Genomic DNA, 20,001 nt, shown 5'->3' with positions numbered 1-20,001 from the left:
ATGAATTGCAAGTAAAAATCCATATCCATGTCCTGCACATCTGTCGAAAGCACACAAAATACTCAGAATCAGACAGACACACACTTTGATACACAACAACACAAAAGTGTGTACACACACACTAACACACACACTAACACACACACACACACACACACACACACACACACACACACACACACACACACACACACACACACACACACACACACACACACACACACACTAACACACACACACACAGTCCCTTTGTTTGCTTTGGCAGTGAGGACAGCTTTTCCCCGGCTTTGCCAGTACATGCAGTCTGCTGTCATGGAAAGAATTGAACAAATACCGTGCAAACAAGACTAATCACTCCTCCCACGCACTTTGACACCCATTTCTTGCGGCCTCAATCATATATACACAAATCCTATACACAAACATAAATATACACATATATACTCACAGACATACATAGATAATTATATATATATATATATATATATATATATATATATATATATATATATACATACATACACACACACACAAATATTAATACATACATACATACACATACATACGTATTCATTCATACAAAGTAAAAAGAAAATCTCTTGATAGAAAAGAGCAACCTGTGGTGTACACATAAGTGGCTTGCCAAATATGGCTTCCCTGCTGTACAGCGTAGCTAGGCAACTAACAACACTTCAAAACCCTCGCTGCTTTATTTTCTGGTGTCTGTTGTGGTACAACACAGAAGTGGGACACCTAGTAAACAACTGCTCAAATACAAAAAGTCCTTTAAGAATAACAATCACAAGCAATGATGTCCTGATAAAAATGGTATAACATTATTTTGATGAGAAATATACTATACATCTTGCTACAAGCTCTTACCTGTTCTTTTCTGTGTTGTCTGTCTCCTCCACTTCATCAGCGCTGCAAGTGGCACTAGAGTCACTGTCCCCATGGGAACCGGTTCTGGGCCCGTGGTCCTTCTTGGAGCTCTTGGTGGAGCTTTTACCTTCCTCCAGCTCTGAAGTAGGAGGTTTTTTATCTATGGCATCGCTGGATGGAGTTGGATGCAGCTGCTCTTTGCTGGGCTCCCCTGTCTCAGTCTTTATCTCCTGCTTGATGGCCGATTCTGCATCTTCCTTGACTGGAGTTTTCTCATCCCCTGTCTGGCCCATGTCCGACCCGGCAGCCTCCTTGTCCCCGGTGGTGGAGCTGGCCTTTGACCTGCTCGAGCCTTCCTCCTTAGCCTTGCTGTCCTCTGATGAGTGTGGCGAGGGCAAGCTCTCCGTATCAGAGCTGTTGTTGGCTGCACCTGGCAGGGACAGAGGACAAAAGGAAACACAGATCAGACGACAAGACCAGGCTTATACTGTAAATCATGTTATATCTCCTTGTCCTTATTTCTTTCATCCCCCCACCCCCCACCATCTCTTTCTGCTAAACCAGATTCTTCACAGTGCCAGTCTTTACCTAATCAGGTTTCACTGTACAATAAGGAGGAACTCAAAACCAATTGGGATGATGGACGAAATCCCCCGGGGCTTTAGCGCTCTATTGTTAAGTGCGGTCTACATAGTCTACTTCTATCAACAAACTACAGCAGGGTTTTCAGGATGCTGTTATATTTGTCATTTCAGAATACAATTCGTAAAGCTTACAGGGAGCTACTCCAAAAGTTTAGCTGTTACATAACATACTATCAGTGGTCATTATATTTGGTATACCTGTACAATCTGAGGCAATCCAACACAACAGCTATACAACAAAATAGTTTGGAGCCATGTAGACCAGCTGCTATAATCAAACATTAATATAAATCACAATGATCTGCAATTAGTATCAGCGGCAAAAAAAAACAACTGGATCAGGGATCTCTAAAAGTTATATTTGCTCGCTTTTTTTCATTGGTGCGGATCCGTTCTGTGATCCATGATACGATCCGAGCCGTGAGTTTTATGATCCGTTGCACCACTAGCCATACATTTCAAAGATAATAATGTCTAGTTTTGATCGACACCGTCCTGAAGGTATTAATTCCACTGTGTGTGCTTTACTTTGCAGTGGTGTTGAACTCGACTGCATTATAGGAAGGTGTCTCCAACGCTTTGCCGACCCCATTTTAAAATATGAAGGGTTAAGAATATTAAAACCCCTCACTATAATGCACTCCAGCACCTCACAACTAACTACAACTTTGACATTAAATAAAAAGTTAAATTAACATGTCTCTGAAACAACAGGCCATTAAAGGCTTCATAATCCACAGCAACAGCAGATTCTCATCACCTTACATATTCAAATGTTGATGCAGAACTGTGTTTAAACCACATTACTACTATAAAACTATCACATATCGAAAAAAGAGTAAGTGATCTATTTTAAAGAGTAAAATCTTGTTAATGCTCAAGAAGATAAACTACTCATTTAATAAATGGAGGTTGAATAGAGAGCCTTTCGATGTAAACAGTGTGTTCTTTAGGCATTTAGCATGTAGCTCTTGGGAGTGGTGTACCTTCTCCATCTTCAGGGGCCTCCTCTTCATTTCCACTGGCTCCCGAGCCCTCCATCTCCTCCTCCTCTGCTGTATACGGGGCACTGGTCTCCTCATTCTGCAGGGCTTTGCCCTTACGGCGGGTCTTTCGCTCTTTCTCCTTGGCCAAAACAAAAAGACACTAAATAAAAACAGCCTGGGGAGACCAACATCTACAGATTCAGAAGAAAATCATACACAATCTTATAGCTCGGTTGTACACAAAACACATGAATGACTTGTATTTTAACATCACATGGAGCAAATATGACCCATAAAAGCTGTCCCTGCGTTTACCGATTTCATTTTATGCTGCTGCAGAATCTCATCCAGTTTCTGCCTCTTCTTGTAGTTGAAGTAGAAGTTCTTGCACTGTGACACGGTTTTGGATCCCACCATCTTGGCGATGGCGGACCAATTCCTACCATACTGGAGAAGGCCTGGAAATAACAGATGGACAGTCAGAGGGATTAGGAAAGGACAGGAACAAAGACAGCTGCACATGGTTGACATGGGGCCTTGCACAACTACTACATCTCCACTCCATATCAAATGATATTCTCTTTCCAGTTGTAAAAAAAAAAAAAAAACTAGTGATGCAAGCTGGGCAAAGTGCATCGTTGTAGAGATTGTAAATGTAACGGTTATTTTCATTTATATACCATAATCAATATCTCCAACCCCAATCTCTTCAAGTGCACAGTATGAAAGTCTCTCAATGATAAGTAAATAGCCATAAACATCTGTCTCTATACAGCTGTTAAAACAGTAACACAGCCTGGGAGTTTAGTTCACGATGCAACATAGAAACAGTCCCACTCTCCCAGCAACAGCATGGCTTAATGCCATATGCTTCTTAAGTAGAGACAGGGAGAGACACACAGAGAGAAAAAGTAAGAAGAGAGGGGAGAGCGAGTGTGGTGGCTCAACCGTCAGTCATACAGATGACATCACCAACTTCTCCCAAACTGGGGTCATTCTGTGTCACATTCTGACTGACTTTGATGTGACCCAGTTCCAAGAAACCCCGGTCCTTTACTCAGTCAACCGCATGATTGTGCTTTACAGTCTACAGGCCGCCGCTGGGCCAGAGCTGTGATAGATCAACCTGTCATGATATACACACATACACCACCGTTTAGTGCATGTGTGCTAAAAGAAGAGATGTACAGAGCAGTCAGTGTGTAAGTGCAAGTGAGTGAGAAAGACAGATAGCGTAGACTTTGCTCCAGTGTCGTCGTCCCCCCCCCCCTCCCCAAGAGTCTGCTGTTAGCTAAAGGCAGCTCATTAACAGTGTGTGTTGTAAGAGGCTTAGCTTACACCACCCACTTGTTTCCTGTGCCAGCCTGACAGGTCCTGGCAACAGGACAGCCTCTCAAAGGGTTGTGAGGAGGGGTGGGAGTGGTGGGGGGTGTTATTAACAGGCACAGAGCCAACACCTCCTGGGATAACCTTGGACATGGGTTCAGAGGTCTCTGCATCTCATCGCTTAATGGAGCCAGTAGGACAACAAGCAGGAGTCTGAGCCAAAGGAGAGGAAAGGACAGCTGTTTACAGCCCTGTAATTTCAGCTCTTATATTAATCACAAAGACTGACTCGGATACCAACGCTCCACTGAATAACGCTATAAATAAGTTATAGCTGCAATAAATTCTGGTCTGTTAGTTGTTTACAAGTTTAACTTCTAGGAAAATACCCTACAAGACTGTATTTATTTATTTATGTGAATTATAACCCAGATATGAAGATACTTGTAAACAAGTCACGTGAAATATGATAAAGTATCCCAAAAAGTTTTTGCCAAAAGAGCTGGAAAAGCTGTGCATCTTCCAGCAGATGCGAGAAGACGTTTAACATTCACTGTCATTCTGAGAATGTAATAATGTCAGTATAAAAAGAACTGCCATAACAAGCTAGGGTGATCTTCAAGTCTGAGCTGCTGGTGTCTAAAAGCTGCTGTGCACCTACAACCTGTCAAGTGTTAAAGTGGAAGAGGTTTTTCCAGCTGAAATATTCATCGCTGCCACTAAAAGGCATTGCTAGGAAAGCTTGTCCAAAGAAGAATAGAAGACCGAGCAGCCTGATTTGTTCCAAGAAGACTGAGACACATGACCAACACTTATTAACCTTTTACAGTTGTCTCACCAGAGGGGAGGAGGGGGCAGACCGCCATACAAGTCAGGCAGCGTCTACATTACACACAAACATACTGATGCTCAGACAAACTAAAACACAAACAGTGGCATGCTATAACACACACATTCAAACAAGTAAGGCAAACATTTAGCTGCACCCTCTGAACCTGAGGCAATATCAAATAAATTAATTTTCTGAAAGCCAAAGGTCACTTAGTTTTGACCTTTAGCTACATCCATATTTTTTCTCCATTATATGCAAGCACACAATGAACAATCCTAAAGTAGCTCTGCTTGACTCGGGGCCTTAGTTGCTGGAGGAACAAACGAGGAACAAACATCCAATCAGCAGCAGCGATACTGAAGCAGGTGGTAGCCTCACAGCCAATCGGAACACAGTATTCCCATTAGCTCCTCCCAGAGAAAGTCAAATCAACACCTGGTGCAGCCAGAAAGTGGTTGTTCCTGTCTGTCACATGCCTGTCACTCCGGCCGTCGTCTCGTGGCCCCTGCCGTGGAGAACAGTATCAGACGGTGTGATCTCTAGAGGGGCCAGCCGGGAAGCTCTTCAGGGCTGGGCCTTCCGATCCAGAGCAGAGGAGATGAAAACAGCTCAGACTCTGCGCTCTTCCTGCCAGCTGGCTTGATACTTGAGCCGGTGTCAGGTTGACATGCTCCAAAACAGCACATGCTCCTGGCCTCTCCCCTCCTTTTTTCCTCTCACTCTGTCCTCCCTGAGCTCCGGTGAGCGCTGGTCCGTTCTTCTCCGCCGTGTCTCTCCCCAATGGCGGTCGTCTGGGAAGACTTCCACAGGAAAGTGGGACTGTTGGGCGGTGCTATGTGCTCAGCCTCTCTCTCCCCTCATCTGATCTCTCCTCTATCTCTCTTTTTTTTCCCTCCCTCCCTCCCTTCCTCGGTCGGTCGGTACGTCCCTCCCCCTACCTCAGTCTGCCAGCAGGCACCGCGGCACGCACACACACACAAACGCATGAGTGAGTACACACTCACTCGAACCCTCTCTCTCTTTCTCTCTCTCTCTCTCTCTCTTGTTAATACTCTAGCACACAGACGCAAACACACACTCAGGCAGTCCAAGAGTAAACAGAGAGCAGAGAGAGAGCAGCCCGGAGAGAGAGGAAAGATATAGAGAGAGAGCAGAGCCACGGAGCCAGAAAGACAATGGAGAAAAGGAAGGGATACAGAAGTGGAGAGTAAGCAAAGTGAGCGGAGGGGGGGCGCGTTAGTTGATGTTGATACCATGAGAAAGCATAAAGGCTTTCACATTTTTCCTGACTGACCTGCTTTTCATCTTGAATGTGACCTCTCTCCAGTCTATAACAACACAGAGTGAGGGGAGAGACAAAGTGAGTGGGGAAAAGAGGCGCTTGCCAAATCTTCCACAGCCTTTGCCAATCTGGGCCGCTGCCATCTCCCATCCGGGGGACGCGGACAGAAAAACGAGAGACGGAGATAAGAGCAACAGTGGAGGTGAAAGACAGAAAATATAACACGGCACTCTCTACCTGCTGTTCCTTTAAATGGGTTCTTCCAGCAAGCAGAGCAGGGGCCATTATCAAGCTGCCTGCCTGCACCCGAGCAAAGCCTGCCAGATTAGTGCACTTACATAAACGCCAGCCAAGAAGGGTGCACATGCAAACACACAGCTTGGACCAAGTGCACGCAGACACAACCTTTGTCTACACATATCTTACACACACACACACACACACACACACACACACACACACACACACACACACACACACACACACACACACACACACACACACACACACACACACACACACACACACACACACACACACACACACACACACACACACACACACACACACACAGCAGAACTGGTGGATTTAAGAGAGGCTTTACAAAGACTGGCCGTCCACGCGTATGAAGTACCGGTCTTTACGAGCAGTGAAGACGAGCGTGATCTGTATATGCCATCCTTGAAGGCAGCGCTGGCTGGCGCTGCCATGCTGGAATGCTGATGTCCTGCCAGGCACTATAAATGCCATTATTCAGATCTGTTTAGCTCGAGGGGATAAACACATTAGCATGAGGACACCTAAGCCTCTTTAAAAACATATACAAGTCAAGCACCTGCAAGGGAGAGCACCTTGACAAGCTCATTGAATAGTACGAGGAAATGGGGTGGTGGGGGGTGGGGTTGTGATCCTGGAGTGCGAGTTCTTGGAAGGGGAATCCCTTTTGGCAGGTGTGGGGGTGGTTGTTAGAGCTGATGAAAAACGGCAAGAGCAGCTCCTCCTCTTTCGGCCCTCAGGACTGTAGCTGGGTCTGTGTGGTTGTGGTTACATAAGCCCTTCATAGAAGCCCTGCTCCCACCAAGCTGCCAGGCTAATCCGCTGGGATGGAGAGCCCCACTAATCCCGCTGCAGGAGAATGGAACTGAAGACATTAACCGGGATTACTACACAGGACTGTGTTTAAGCCAGGCCAGCGCCAGTTATCGCAAAAAAAAATTACCCTATAACACACAGACCCGTACGTATACACAAACTGCAAAGTGCAAAAGACACTTCACACACACAGCTTGAGATTGATACGCTAAATGATGACCAAATGTGGTTTCAATATCATACTCAAGCTGCTGAGGGCTGCTTGCTTGCAAGATGCACTTCATCCACTGTTGATTACAAGGGAAGACAGGTTATGTTAGTCAGAAGCAGAACTGAGAGTCACACAAAGAAAGATGACTCATCGTCTTCTAATGGCCACAAAGCAGCAGCCGCCTTGCAATGAAATTGCATTGAGTCAAGTATAGAACGCAGTGCTCGCATTACAACGACGGTACTCAGCAAAGTAAGACCAATATTTTTAAAAAAAACATCCCAAATAAACGCATTTATATACACAGCTGAGGCTGAGGTTTGGCAATGCAAGGAGTCAAAGATAAAAATGTTTATAAGTATCACCATTACTAACTGCAACACGCATCACATTTACTGAGAAAAAATGTAAATTTAGCCAATCAGATAAGAACCAGATCTCATCCTCAATCTTGTGCAACAGATCAGTGGGGAATTCCTGTCCAAAGAGCAGTACGCATTAGAAACCGCCAAAGGTGAGGAGCGCATTATTTCAGTTATAACAACACTGTCAAACACACTCACACGGAGCGCTGGTGCTAGGAAAAAATGAGCAGAAGGTCAGCGACCTCTGTGAATCAGCCACAGGCCTCTAGGTAATCTTCAGTCATGTTGAGTTAATGACTGCTGCATTTGCAGGGGCTGGCTGATAAGAGGTAGACTTTACAGCCTGCGTGATAAGAAGACAGGCCGCCATGACCCAGAGAGAGACGGGGAAACTGCTCCAAAGAGCAACAGAAACAGTCCAGGCAGACTGACACAGTCGCACATAGACGCAACCTAGCAGCACGTGGCGGTTGCTGCCTCACTAACAGGAAGTCACAGCCGCATCACTCGTCTATGCTTTCAGAAAAACAGTGCCTGAGCCGCTGAGAGGGTTCTTTCCTGCGGCATCACTTTTATAATACGCAGCCATTAGAATTAAGTTCTACTTCACAGGGAGAAGAAAGGTTTACACTGCATTACCTTTTTTGGCAGTTTCCATCTCTTCTTCAGTCCAGCGAGAGCTCTCATTCATCTCCAGATTGGCTGTTACAAAAAAAAAAAAAAAGAGAACCACCAAGTGAGAGAAGGCGGGTGGAGGGGGAGTGGGCAGTTGCCACAAAGTCAGTTAGGGAGTGACTGACAAGAGGAAAGGAAAGAGAGAGAGAGAGAGAGAGCGAGAGAAATTAGAGAAGAAAAAAAATGAATAAGAGGGTGGGGGGCAGGGTAGCTTGTGCTGCCTGCCAGTGAGGCACTTCAGCGTGGGTCGCTAGGGACTGTTTGTTTTAGATGGAGGAAGCAGGAAATCCAAGGAGAGAAGTCAGTTAATGATTATAGACATAACAACTGGCTGCTCTCCCTGCACAGCCCATGAGCCAGGCCGACCCTGGACCTGCCTAGCTGACAGCGGAGTGGGAGCCCTGTGCTTCTGTGTCCTCTATAAGGACCTGTGAAGGGCACCGTGGGCCAGCAAGCACTGCTGCCAGCAGGGGAACAAACAGTTGGGGGGGGGGGGCCTGATGAGAGCCCCTACAGTCCGATTCACCAGGGGATTCCCTGTGACTAAATCTGTGCTGCAGGAGCGACTGCAGCATATAAACACACAACTGCTGAGACATCAAAAAATCTCCCGATAGCCTGCAGCAAGAGTGTTAGCGTGTGCATGGCTGACTAGCCATCTGCGAGGGAAACAAAGAGCTAAGGGGGGGGACGACACTGCTGACACAATGAATAATTTTTTGTCCTTAAATAATACTTTTGTCTTTGGCAAACAGGTGGGGTTTAAACTGCATATCATAAGCAGGCAAAACGTTTTACTGTTTTGATTTGAAGGTGTCTTATTATGCCATTTATGAGTGTCACTTTGACAAAAAAGTGAGTGCAAAACCTAACGTGAATAAGGGGATGAAGACAAAAGGAACAACAGTGCACTCTTGTGGTGTGGGGCAGGAGGCCACAACTAGATCAAAGGTGACAAAGTCAGTCCTGTATGATGATGGTTTACAGATTCATCATCTGTTCACCTTATTGCTGTTTAAATGCTCCTGACACATGTCAAATTGTTCTGTCCTACATCATTGCTTAAAGCCATTTCATTATCTTAATGTTTTTCACCAAATTAGAAATCACATATGTTTCCTAGTAATAAATGAGAAATTGCGATTTGACACATTTCGTTTTACATCACTATTTAAATGTTTAAAGAACAGTGGACAGAAGAGCAAGTCGACACTACTTTGCAGTGCAGCTGATACTGACCAAGCTCGCTGTTGAGTGGCGGTGTGGTGGTCTCCTCCACTTCACTGGTCATCGAGCGGGTGATCCGGCCCTTGCGGCGCCCCTGGCTGTTGGCCGTGCGTCGACCCTTGAAAGCCACAGTGGGCTCTTTGTCCTCTGCATCTTCTCCAGAGGTATCGTCCCTGCGTTTGAGAAATGTCATCACGGTCAGCAAGAGAAACACAGCTTGTTTGCAGGTGGACATATGATGGGTCACTGATAAAAGCCAGTTTAGTAACTGTAAAAAAAATTTGAGACATCTCAGAAGTGAAATAATTCCAATACAACCTTTTCTGAAACTCAAATATGGGCCCTGCTGCTATTCAGTTGGTGCAAAAAATGTAATTCAAACAAACAAACTAATGTTTATCCCCGTCCATAATGCAGCCTTTACATTGCATTGGCCTCGGCGCTATAAACCCCAGAACAGTGATATTTGTCTGCATGGTGACTAGATAATTCTGGAGACTGATACACAAACTTGAATGTCGAAATGTTAAAGTGTACACAGAATCTTCTTTTTTTTCTTTCTTTCCCCCCCCCTCCTCCTTATAATTTATCGAGTATCAGCACAATGGCAAGCTAGGAGACAGCCACAGAGTTTGAACCCTCTGCTCCTCTATTCATCTTCCCCTAGCACCATTAATCTTGCTGAGGGGAGCCGGTGGCACTCTAAATATAGGCGAGCCAGCTGTGCCAGTGACAGGCAGGCAGCAGGGTGCACTGGGAGTCACAGAGTCCCCTGGACTCGCCTCAGAGCAGGGAAGCAGTGCTCTGAGGCGAGGGTGCATCTTCTTCTAGTCCGACACAACTGCTAATAAAGATGACCTGCTATCACTTGAAAATATTGCAGTGTAGAGCCTAAGCTGACATCATAATATAGTGTGTGAACACATACAGGCATAATGTATTCATTGATGATTTTTCAGGCATAAGAGAGCAGTGATATTTTCCATCTGTTGTTTTGCATCCTTTGCTGGCCCAGTGCCTGAAAACACCGCCTCCTCCAACGCTGCAACACACACACACTCCTCATTACACACTGACGTTTCAAATTTACAGTTAGGTTAATCTTACTGATTATTTTTTCCCCCAACCAAAAAAATCCAGACTAATAGAATTTAAAAAATGAAACTTGGTATCCAATTGGGAAGGGGAGACGCATAAACAGGAAAACAGCTGTTTTAATAGGGAGAATGTATGAACACTTAAATTTGCAGTAGGTGGAATGTCTGGCTGGAGGTGAGACAGTGAGAGCTCAAGGGGTTACAGAATAATTGGATTCCCAGATACGGTCCTCCTAGCCAAAACTTACTCCTACTCCATCTGACCTGGAACAATTCTTAAAATTGTGTGTTGGAAAAAATGGGGGAAGTGAGAAGATAGTTGCAGCTGTACAGGGTCAGGCTCAGACAATGTGGCAGAAAGGTTTTCACTTGGTTGCATCTATTTCTCACTCAGTGTGTGTTTATTTTTAATGGATCAGTGTGTTAAGTCATCTCTGCAGCGCACAATGTTTAGACAAATTAAAGTAGTGTTTGACCCAAATGAGATGACTCCGGCAGGACGTTTTGGTCAGAATTAATAAGCAACTCACTTCATTCCATCTTCCTTGTCTTCAGCTTCATTTTTTTCCTCATCCCTCTCTCCCTCCTTCTCTTTCTCCTCCTTCTCCTTCTCTTCCTGGCTGCCCCGGTGCACTTGTTGCTGCTGTTGCTGCTGCTGCTGGCCGTGCTGCGATAAGGGAGACAGAAACAAACAAGCACTCCGTTAAATAAAATTAATCTCTCACCTCTCCTGAAACCTGTAAAGTGAAGACACATACACTTCGATGTGTGGACGCACAAACATGAGAAATGGAAGTTATCACTTAATCGTTTCGCAAAATATTTAAACTTTGTTCACTATCGAAAGTAAGTGTTTCACTTCAGCAGATTCCTCCAATATTTCTCTATAATTACAAGCCACAGTCTCTTTTAACCATTTACTTTCTCTGCCTGGAAACGGTGAGTGAGGAGGCACTTCCTCTGGCAGATCTGATATCTACACCACTATTCAGACAAATACACTGTGGGCAAACAGCTGCAGATGGTAAGATGTCTGGCTGTTTTTTGTTGTCTTTTTGATGAGACAAACCACACCATGGTGTTTGCAAAAACATGAAACAAAACTATTTCCATTGTTGACGTTTCAGAAGACTTTGTTTCACTTTTTTTAAAGAACAGAATAGTTACTAACCTAAGAAATCCTATTCATTTCATTGCATAGACAAAACAAAACAGGATACGAAAGTTCAAAAATATGCTCTTTAAGCACCCAGAACCACTTCCTTACCAATTTCCTGTCAGTCTGGGCTTTTAGGGTTAGAGTTCAGATTAGACCAGACATAAAGTGCGACCAGAAAAACATTAAACACTGCTTAATATCGACCAAGCAGACATACTAAAACTGATCAGAACTTCTACTCCATTTGAAGTACCTGCAGTTGCTGCTTTTGGGCTGCTCCCCATCCAAAGAATACACACTTTTGTTAATGTCTTTACTCGTATCTGCTCTATAAAAAGACGCATTACATGTGGCTCCTGGCAAGGGAGCATAAAAAAGGACCCAAATGGAGACAGAAAATTAGAATGAGAAAGAGAGCTACTGAATGAAAGGATGGAGAGAAAGCATGGAAAAGAGGGAGCTTAGAGAAAGATGGCAGGCAGAATAGCCAGATCAAAATGCACCTTTCATTTAGAGAAGCTACCTTTATCTCCATTTACACAACATCACTAATGTCCTCTCCCTCAAGTTGAAATTAACTCGGGCAGAAAGTAAAAAACACTGCGGCTAAAAAGGACATAATGGACACCCAGCTTCATGTTCTGTTCGGACTATATTTCCTACATTTCATCGGCCTAATAATCTCTATCCATCCCAACTATAGAAATCTGTTAGCACTGCGTCTAAATATGCCCCAAGCTAATACTAGGGCAGCCCTAAAGAAAGTGTAGCCACTTCTCTACAGCACTGTGAGAAAACAAGCTTCATCACGGCTGGAAACACATTAACATTCGCATTAAGCTATTACTTATTCCCTCTATCTATCCACTACCTAAATATAATCTCTTTTAGCATTTGCAGTCGTTCAGACATATTGCACTGCACCTTCTGCTCCTCCTCTCCAGCTACCTCCCTCTGAGACTGCAAGCTATTAGTGCTAGCTGCTTCTCAAAGAGATGTGGAAGCAAACCGGCGGGTAATGAGCGGAGGTTTCTTCAGTAAAAGATGAGGAGACACCCTCCTCGTACCCACAGGAAAAGGTCGCCAGTAAATTAATGTGCAATTTCTTTACCCGCCACCATGAAATTTAACAGCTAGCACCTGATCCGAGGCTAAGTAATAAGTGAGAGCTCATTAGCAAAATAAATGACCCGTGTTTAAAAAAAAACTGTCATTATGGAAAAAGTGCTGACATGATGGGGTTTAGCAAATTGTGGCAATTGATCAGCACACGTGTGACCTTTGGTGTTTGTTTTTTTTAACTCTTAATTATGGGGTTATTTGGCTTCGACTAGATCACTGTTCTGTAAAGACATCACCATTAGTCCAGCGCAGGCAGTGAGATTAAGGCTGTGCACACAGGACACAAAAAGATTTAAAAACCTAATGCATGCTGATTTTGTGCACCAGATAGCTCATGTTGTACGCTGCATAAAGTGCCCAGTGGCCCAAAGTCAAAACACATTTAATTCTCCATAGAAAAAATGTATCTGCTGTCCAACTGGATAAAAAAAGAGGAAAGTCTTTGTTAAGTTACATTCCATGTAGAGAAGAAAAAGAGGGAAGAGTAAATACTGGTAGTTCCTGCCAAACTTGTTTGACAACAGAGTGGCATCAAGCCTGGAGTGTAATGACTGAAATGGAAAACAAGTTTTTCGCCAACTAGCGAATGGTATTAGTTAGCTAAATGACTGCAGCTGACTTCCTGGTTGCCTAGCAATAACAAAATGAGACTTCTTAAAAGAAAAATGTAGTGATGCCTTCAGGTTTTCAGGCCAACAAAGCTTGTTGTGTGACTGGGCCTTGATTTAAAGTATCTTTTTGAACTATTCAATTGAAAGGTTAGAAAAATACCTGGCTTCTTCCTCGGCGTCTGTAGTTCCTCCGCACTATGTTCTTGTAGTTTTCATTCTTTTTGGTCAGGTAGTAAAAAAGCACACACTCCGCCACCGTCTGAAACAATAAAGAAATGGGTTTTTAATAATAATTTCCTGAGAAGACTGGATTGCCCAGAAATACACATACACATTTTTTTGTGTCAATACCTTTCTCTCGAGAAAAGACGCAATCAGACCAAAGTTTTTGGGGTGCTGGATGAACCTGTGGGAGGAGAACATTACACTACATTACAGTCATTTAGCAGACGCTTTTATCCAAAGCGACTTACAGGAAGTGTATTCATCATAGGTATTCAAGAGAACTACTAGTCACCAGAAGTCATAAGTGCATCTCCTTTCTTAAACAAGCATCTAAAAGCATAAACCAGAGCAAAAGTATAGTGCAGAAACAAATTACTACCAAAACAATAATTGCAACAAACTAATACGAATACAATAGGTGCTACAAACTAATACGAATAGGATAAGTGCAAGAAACGAATATGAATACAATAAGTGCAGCGAACTGATACGAATACAATAAGTGCAACAACTGATACGAATGCAATAAGTGCTACGAGGAAGGCTCAGGGTAGTACTTCATGAAGAGGTGAGTTTTCAGCCTGCGCCTAAAGATGGGCAGCGACTCTGCTGTCCTGACGTCAGTGGGGAGTTCATTCCACCACTGAGGGGCCAGGACAGAAAAAAGCTGTGACCGGGTGGATCGGCCGCAGGACAGAAGAAACTCTAGCAACCCGCTAATGGAATGACTCACACTCATTGGCATTTGCTAAAAAGAACTAAAAGAAGATTAGAGAATAACACAAAGAGAGGGATTTAAGAGGTGATGTCATTGATTTTCTAAATTTAAGACTAAGCTTATATAAAAAAATAAATAAAAAAAAAACGTAGATCTGAGGTACATCTATTGCAATAATCCTAACAAATTATTAAAAATTACACCAAACAATTACAAGTGATGAAATATCTTACCGTATGTTTTGGATTAAAATTATGAGAAAAGGAAACTGAAGCTCTTTCTTTTGCATGTGGGCAGACTTTAAAGTCAATGATTTAACTGTGTGGGTTTGATACAATTGGTCGCTTTGCATCTTCTTGTTTCTCACGAAAGGGGAAGACTCACTTCCTCACCAACAATGTACTGACAAAATATCGGTCACACTCATTTCCCAGGGTACTAGACATGCTTCAGTCATGTTTCTTAAGAAGAAGCTCTTGAGCACTTTGTCTACAAAAGGAAAATGGAGCTGAAAGGTAATTTGGGATTCGCAAAAAAATTGAAATATCCAGAGTTGAGGGTGAGAAGCTGTCTGATTATACTTTGTACTGTTGGTGAAAAATTTGGTCTATATTAGGCCCAAAAAAAAAAAAAAATCTGGCTGCTAGGAAATAAAGACAAGATGTATTTTTCTATTCAAAGAAAAGTAAATTATGTCTGCCACTGTGACTTTACTGAATTGTTGTGCTTACTTCTCTCTGAAAGTGTCCTTCTCCTGCTCGCTCCACATGTTCATAACCTGCCGGTCCTTGTACACCTTCATGGGGTCATCCATCAATCCATTCATGTTGATGAACTTGATGCGTTGCTGCTCAGCGTCGAACAGCATCGGAGGGATGACTGCCAGCTGCCGCATTTGCTTCTCTGTGTTCTGAGGAACGCCGATGCACAACACACAGGACACACACAGAAACCAAACATCCTGGAGTGAGTGGGTCGGTCACGAGAGGGAAACTATCTGACAGCATGGTGGTCACTTTATGAAACTTGAAGATGATAGAACGTTTTCTTTTCTTGAGATGAGACAAGACAAGTCATTTGGACACACTGCTCAGCCTAATGGGACCAGGCTGACATAAGAGGAATAGGTCTAATGTGTGACAAGTGGATATCACGGCAATGTCTGCTCAGAGCATGTTCCTCCTTAACACAGAGAACTCACATTGGAGGAGTCTGACACCTCAAGTATGGCAAATCTTCTGCATAGACTTTTTACATTAATGATAAGCAAGACATTTATCTGGTGAGGTCAGTCAGTGTCTTTGCAATTCTTATGAAAAGTATAATCTGATATCAAATGTTTCTTTAATGGAAAATATCTTTCAATTCATCCTAATTCTAAATTGAATCATGGAACGAAAACCTATTAGCTTTTCAATATTTTTTTTAATGCAACTATGGCAACCATGTGAGCTTGAAAAGTATGAATTTGTCTCGTCTGCTTTGAGTCAAGTCAAGCCAATTTTAAAAACATAATTTTCTACAACAGGCTTTACAATTGCTAAAAAATGCTTTCTTGGACAAGACTGACAATTTTGATGATCCTTTTCCAAAAGCGGCTAAATCTTCAGGCTAATACATGGTTGTGATTTTATACCCCATGCTAATATTTTCCATTCTCTGCCTTGTAGTTTACATTCATCACAGAACTATAATACAGTGGACAAGTAAACAGAGAAAAATTACTGTTGCACCAACAGCTGAGGCTATGTGTCCGCTGCACATGTTATAAATGGAGGAAAGAGGAAAAAAAACAGGGAATACGGTTAAAAAAAAAAAAAGAGACAGGCAGTAAAAACAGCCAGAAACTATCAAAGTTTTGGGAGGATTTCAATTGAAAGCAACTGTGCTGCTGTGCTTGCAACTGGGCTGTGGTGGCCTTAAAGGGCCACTATTTAGCTTTGGGGCATATCATAATATCTGTAGGACAGCTGTATTTTATGCCGATATTGAGTGCCGTATGCCTCTGAAAAAAAACTACAGTGAGTTGTACCTTTTATATTTATTACTATGTACTGCAAGTTAAATTAAATTATATTTATAAAGATTATCATATTGTTTTGAGTGAAGAAGTCAAAAATTGCTCAATTCATGGAGACCTGCAAAACTTGATTTCTGTTAATTACTTATCTACATGATTTTCAGTATACAATTAGTTCATGAATCATAGAAATACTTAATAAAATCCTCAATTATTAAATTGTTTTGCCATAATAACCAATAAATTGAGTGAGTGTGTTAATGCAACAGCCGAGATTATTTTAGTTTCTGGTTTTATTCCTGGTAGCAGAGCCAACCTTGACGCTCAATAAAATCAGCCAGCTTGAACTTCAAGAGTGTGATAGTGTGAATACACTCTAAATGTCAGAAGAGGAAGTATAGGGGAAACCATCTTGAGCAGAAGATCTTACCTCGTGCTCTGATATTCCATCAATGATCTCGGAGACCTCATGTTCACTGCGAGCTGCAGACGAGGTCAGCCCACCTCCTCTCTGCCCAACTCGGCTACAAAAGGAAAAACAAAGAAGAACTGTCACTCAACAGTGCCCACATATGTCTGTAACTGAGCCACCTACACCAAATGAATCAAATCCACTGTTTTATTTACAATAATAGCGGTAACTAGGCAACATCAAATCAAAGTCATTTACAGGAATTAAGTGCCTTTCACTCTGTTGAACAATCACACATTGTTTGTTGTGAAAGAAAGGAAAGAATTCTCGTGACCTCACCTCTGCATGCGCTCCTGTAGCTCCCTTTGCTTGCGGATCTCTGGGAACTGTTTCTCGTAGTACTCCCGCACCTTGCTCTCCTTAGCTCGGCGCCGCGGATTGCTTTCGATGCGTTCCACCTTCTTCTCCCAGGCTTCCATCAGCTGGTCATAGCGCTGGCAGAACTTCTGTTCCTGGTGGACCACAGAAAGATGAAGAGCTCTCAATCCATTGTAGACAGAACACCAATTGATCATTACATTTTTTTCCTATAACTATATCTAGAAGTCTTACTAAGCTCTCCACCTTTCTGTTGTGTCCCACCATGAACCTCTACTTGTTCATAGGGGGGGGGGCAAAGTGATATGCTGGTAATCTATGGGGAGTCTGGCCTTGAGCCAATGACAGACCAGAGCTTTCCCAGCTTCCACACAGGCAGGCTGTAAAGCAGACCATTAAACCTGGTGAAGACACGACCCTCAGTGGGCCCATAAACCACAAGGTGATGTCTCTCTACATCTTCCAACGAGGAGCTACCCTTCCCCCCCCGTCCCACCTAGACACAACATGAGAAAAGACTGGACACTCGCTCACCACTCCAGCTTTGATGCGGGTGTTGCATTTGATCTGTTCTCCCTGGCCTCACATGAATTTGCAATCCATAATGAATGCAGAGCTGTGAAACATCTCTGTGGTTTAAAAAAAATAGATATACTTTCCCATCATATTTCTTTCTTGTGGATGGATGCAAATTTCATTGCAAAAGTTGATTTGCTTTAACGATTTTCTGTCAAGCTAGTTCATTTTTTAAGATGTCTGCCTGGCTCTAGCATGAGAGCTCACCCCATTGATCCCTGCTGTATTTATAGTCATGCTCTTTGGCTCAGTCTCCCTCAATCACTGGCTCTCATTAGAAGTCCTTGGCTGACATGGGAATGTAACGGATGAAGTTTTTTTTCGATTGTGTGAGAGAATTTTTTTGTTTTTCAAATGCAATCTATTCCCCAGGGCACAGTAAGAGTACCGACAACAGATCTTGCCCGGAGCTCCATTCCTCTTTGGTCTGCTTAAAATGGCCACTCACTTCAGGAGCAGCTGGCCCAGTTTCACACTAGTCATCCGTCACGGGCAGAGCCCCAGGAGAGCGTCAGAAATGTAGAGTTTTCTACTTACCCACTGCTTACGAGCATGATTTCTCCTCTTGAAGTATAAGATGAGCTTCTTCCTCATCGCCTGGTTTCTAAGAGGGTTGAAGAAAGAGAGGCACAGAGATAACAGAGAGGCAGAGGGATATAAACAAAAGGATAAAGTGAGGACATTCACAAAAACACTTTGTCACGTTTTTTTAACATAATCAATCTCTAAGTATGGGATTTACTCTGGGTCCTCAGGTACACATTTTCTACCCTCTGCACTTTCTCCGCCTCAAACAAAAACCGCACTCACAAACACAAACAATGCCTGTCCTTCTATGCCACCGCTCGATAAACTTGCTTCTGGGTGGAAAGGACAGCGAGGTGAGCCAAACTTATAAAACTTGTCTGGGCTGGGAACAGCCTGCCACAGCGCTTCAAATAAAGGTCAGGGCCAGTAATCTCCTTAGGCAGCCACTCAGTTTGTCTCTTTCTGTGCTGCAAGACAGAATTTTATTCCTGACACTTAATCTGTCAGTTGTAAGGTCACGTTTCCCCCTGATTAATGTAATCTTATTCTACATTAGTCACTTCAGCTGAGCCGCAGGGTCCTTCAGGTCACGGGCAAGGACAGAAGACGAGTAAGTGGGACACTTGTGGTATATGAGTTTTGGGAAAATTAGAAGATGGCATGATAACATTTATGGGTCGGGAGGGATAAACACACAGAATGACCTATTCTCCATTTCCCAAACATGTTATCTGCAATAACAAACCCAAGTTAAATCTAAACAGCCTCAACCTCCAACCTACATAAACACTCCCACACAAACAAACAGACACATATCGAGCCAAGTCATTGCAGCAGAAAAGATAAATACTGTTCAATCCAGCTAGATACTGTTGATAGATACACTTACTGTGGTGGCATATAATGGGTGAGAACGAACTTGGTATGGCAAGAACAAGACTGATAGATGAAGCCCTACAAAGACAGAGATGGTATTGTCCCCTGGACACCAGATGGCAATGGGGAAGATTAGCAACCCTGAACCCATACGAAAGGTTTCCTTTGTCCTTCTCTGAGCCTGTGCCACTTCTGAGATATCGGCATAAAACCTCCAAAACACGATGGCTGAAAGATTCATTATACGCACGCTTGTTACAGATGTTCCCCAGTGGTTCAAGCGCATTGAGCAAAACCCTTTTCAGACTTCAGATTTTGTTTTCGAAGCAGTTTGATTATGCAAAGGAAATATCATCAGCTGTGTGCAGTGGATTAACTGGGATGGGGACTCAGATGCTGAGAGCTCCACAGAGAAATCGGTACTCATCTACCCCAGCAGGGATGAGTGCCAAGGTTATCAAACCGGTTATCAAAACAAAGAAGTCAATTGTGCTGGCTCAAAGCGACACAGTGGTATTTTACACACACACACACACACACACACACACACACACACACACACACACACACACACACACACACACACACACACACACACACACACACACACACACACACACACACACACACACACACACACACACACACACACACACACACACACACACACACACACACGTTTTCAGTTAATTGCTTTCAGGCAATAATACTGATCAAACGGTGTAGGGATCAAAAAGGGTGAAGACAGAGCAGTGTT

The 20,001-nt window shown here is 43.4% G+C and overlaps 1 protein-coding gene across 9 annotated transcripts in view; it reads right to left on the bottom strand.

Moving 5' to 3' along the window:
* The window catches only part of ncor2 (nuclear receptor corepressor 2), an 82,221-nt gene that overhangs the window by 20,333 nt on the left and 41,887 nt on the right, over positions 1 to 20,001 (bottom strand). For 5 of the 9 annotated variants that reach the window (XM_054611760.1, XM_054611767.1, XM_054611764.1 and 2 more), the window contains exons 9-21: positions 18,378 to 18,444; positions 17,226 to 17,398; positions 16,905 to 16,998; positions 15,186 to 15,364; positions 13,863 to 13,917; positions 13,672 to 13,770; positions 11,150 to 11,286; positions 10,451 to 10,564; positions 9,535 to 9,695; positions 8,260 to 8,322; positions 2,828 to 2,970; positions 2,513 to 2,651; positions 883 to 1,312 (exon numbers count right to left, since the gene is read on the bottom strand). In XM_054611760.1, coding sequence (XP_054467735.1) covers positions 883 to 1,312; positions 2,513 to 2,651; positions 2,828 to 2,970; positions 8,260 to 8,322; positions 9,535 to 9,695; positions 10,451 to 10,564; positions 11,150 to 11,286; positions 13,672 to 13,770; positions 13,863 to 13,917; positions 15,186 to 15,364; positions 16,905 to 16,998; positions 17,226 to 17,398; positions 18,378 to 18,444 — 1,854 coding nt within the window. The remainder of the gene's footprint in view (positions 1 to 882; positions 1,313 to 2,512; positions 2,652 to 2,827; positions 2,971 to 8,259; positions 8,323 to 9,534; positions 9,696 to 10,450; positions 10,565 to 11,149; positions 11,287 to 13,671; positions 13,771 to 13,862; positions 13,918 to 15,185; positions 15,365 to 16,904; positions 16,999 to 17,225; positions 17,399 to 18,377; positions 18,445 to 20,001) is intronic. The other 4 variants (XM_054611766.1, XM_054611768.1, XM_054611769.1 and 1 more) reach the window with 2 other exon arrangements.

This window comes from Anoplopoma fimbria, chromosome 13, assembly GCF_027596085.1.
Source record: "Anoplopoma fimbria isolate UVic2021 breed Golden Eagle Sablefish chromosome 13, Afim_UVic_2022, whole genome shotgun sequence".
In the NCBI taxonomy this organism is placed as follows: domain Eukaryota; kingdom Metazoa; phylum Chordata; class Actinopteri; order Perciformes; family Anoplopomatidae; genus Anoplopoma; species Anoplopoma fimbria.
Note: the sequence above shows the minus strand (reverse complement) of the source record. Positions and strands in the feature narration are given on the sequence as shown.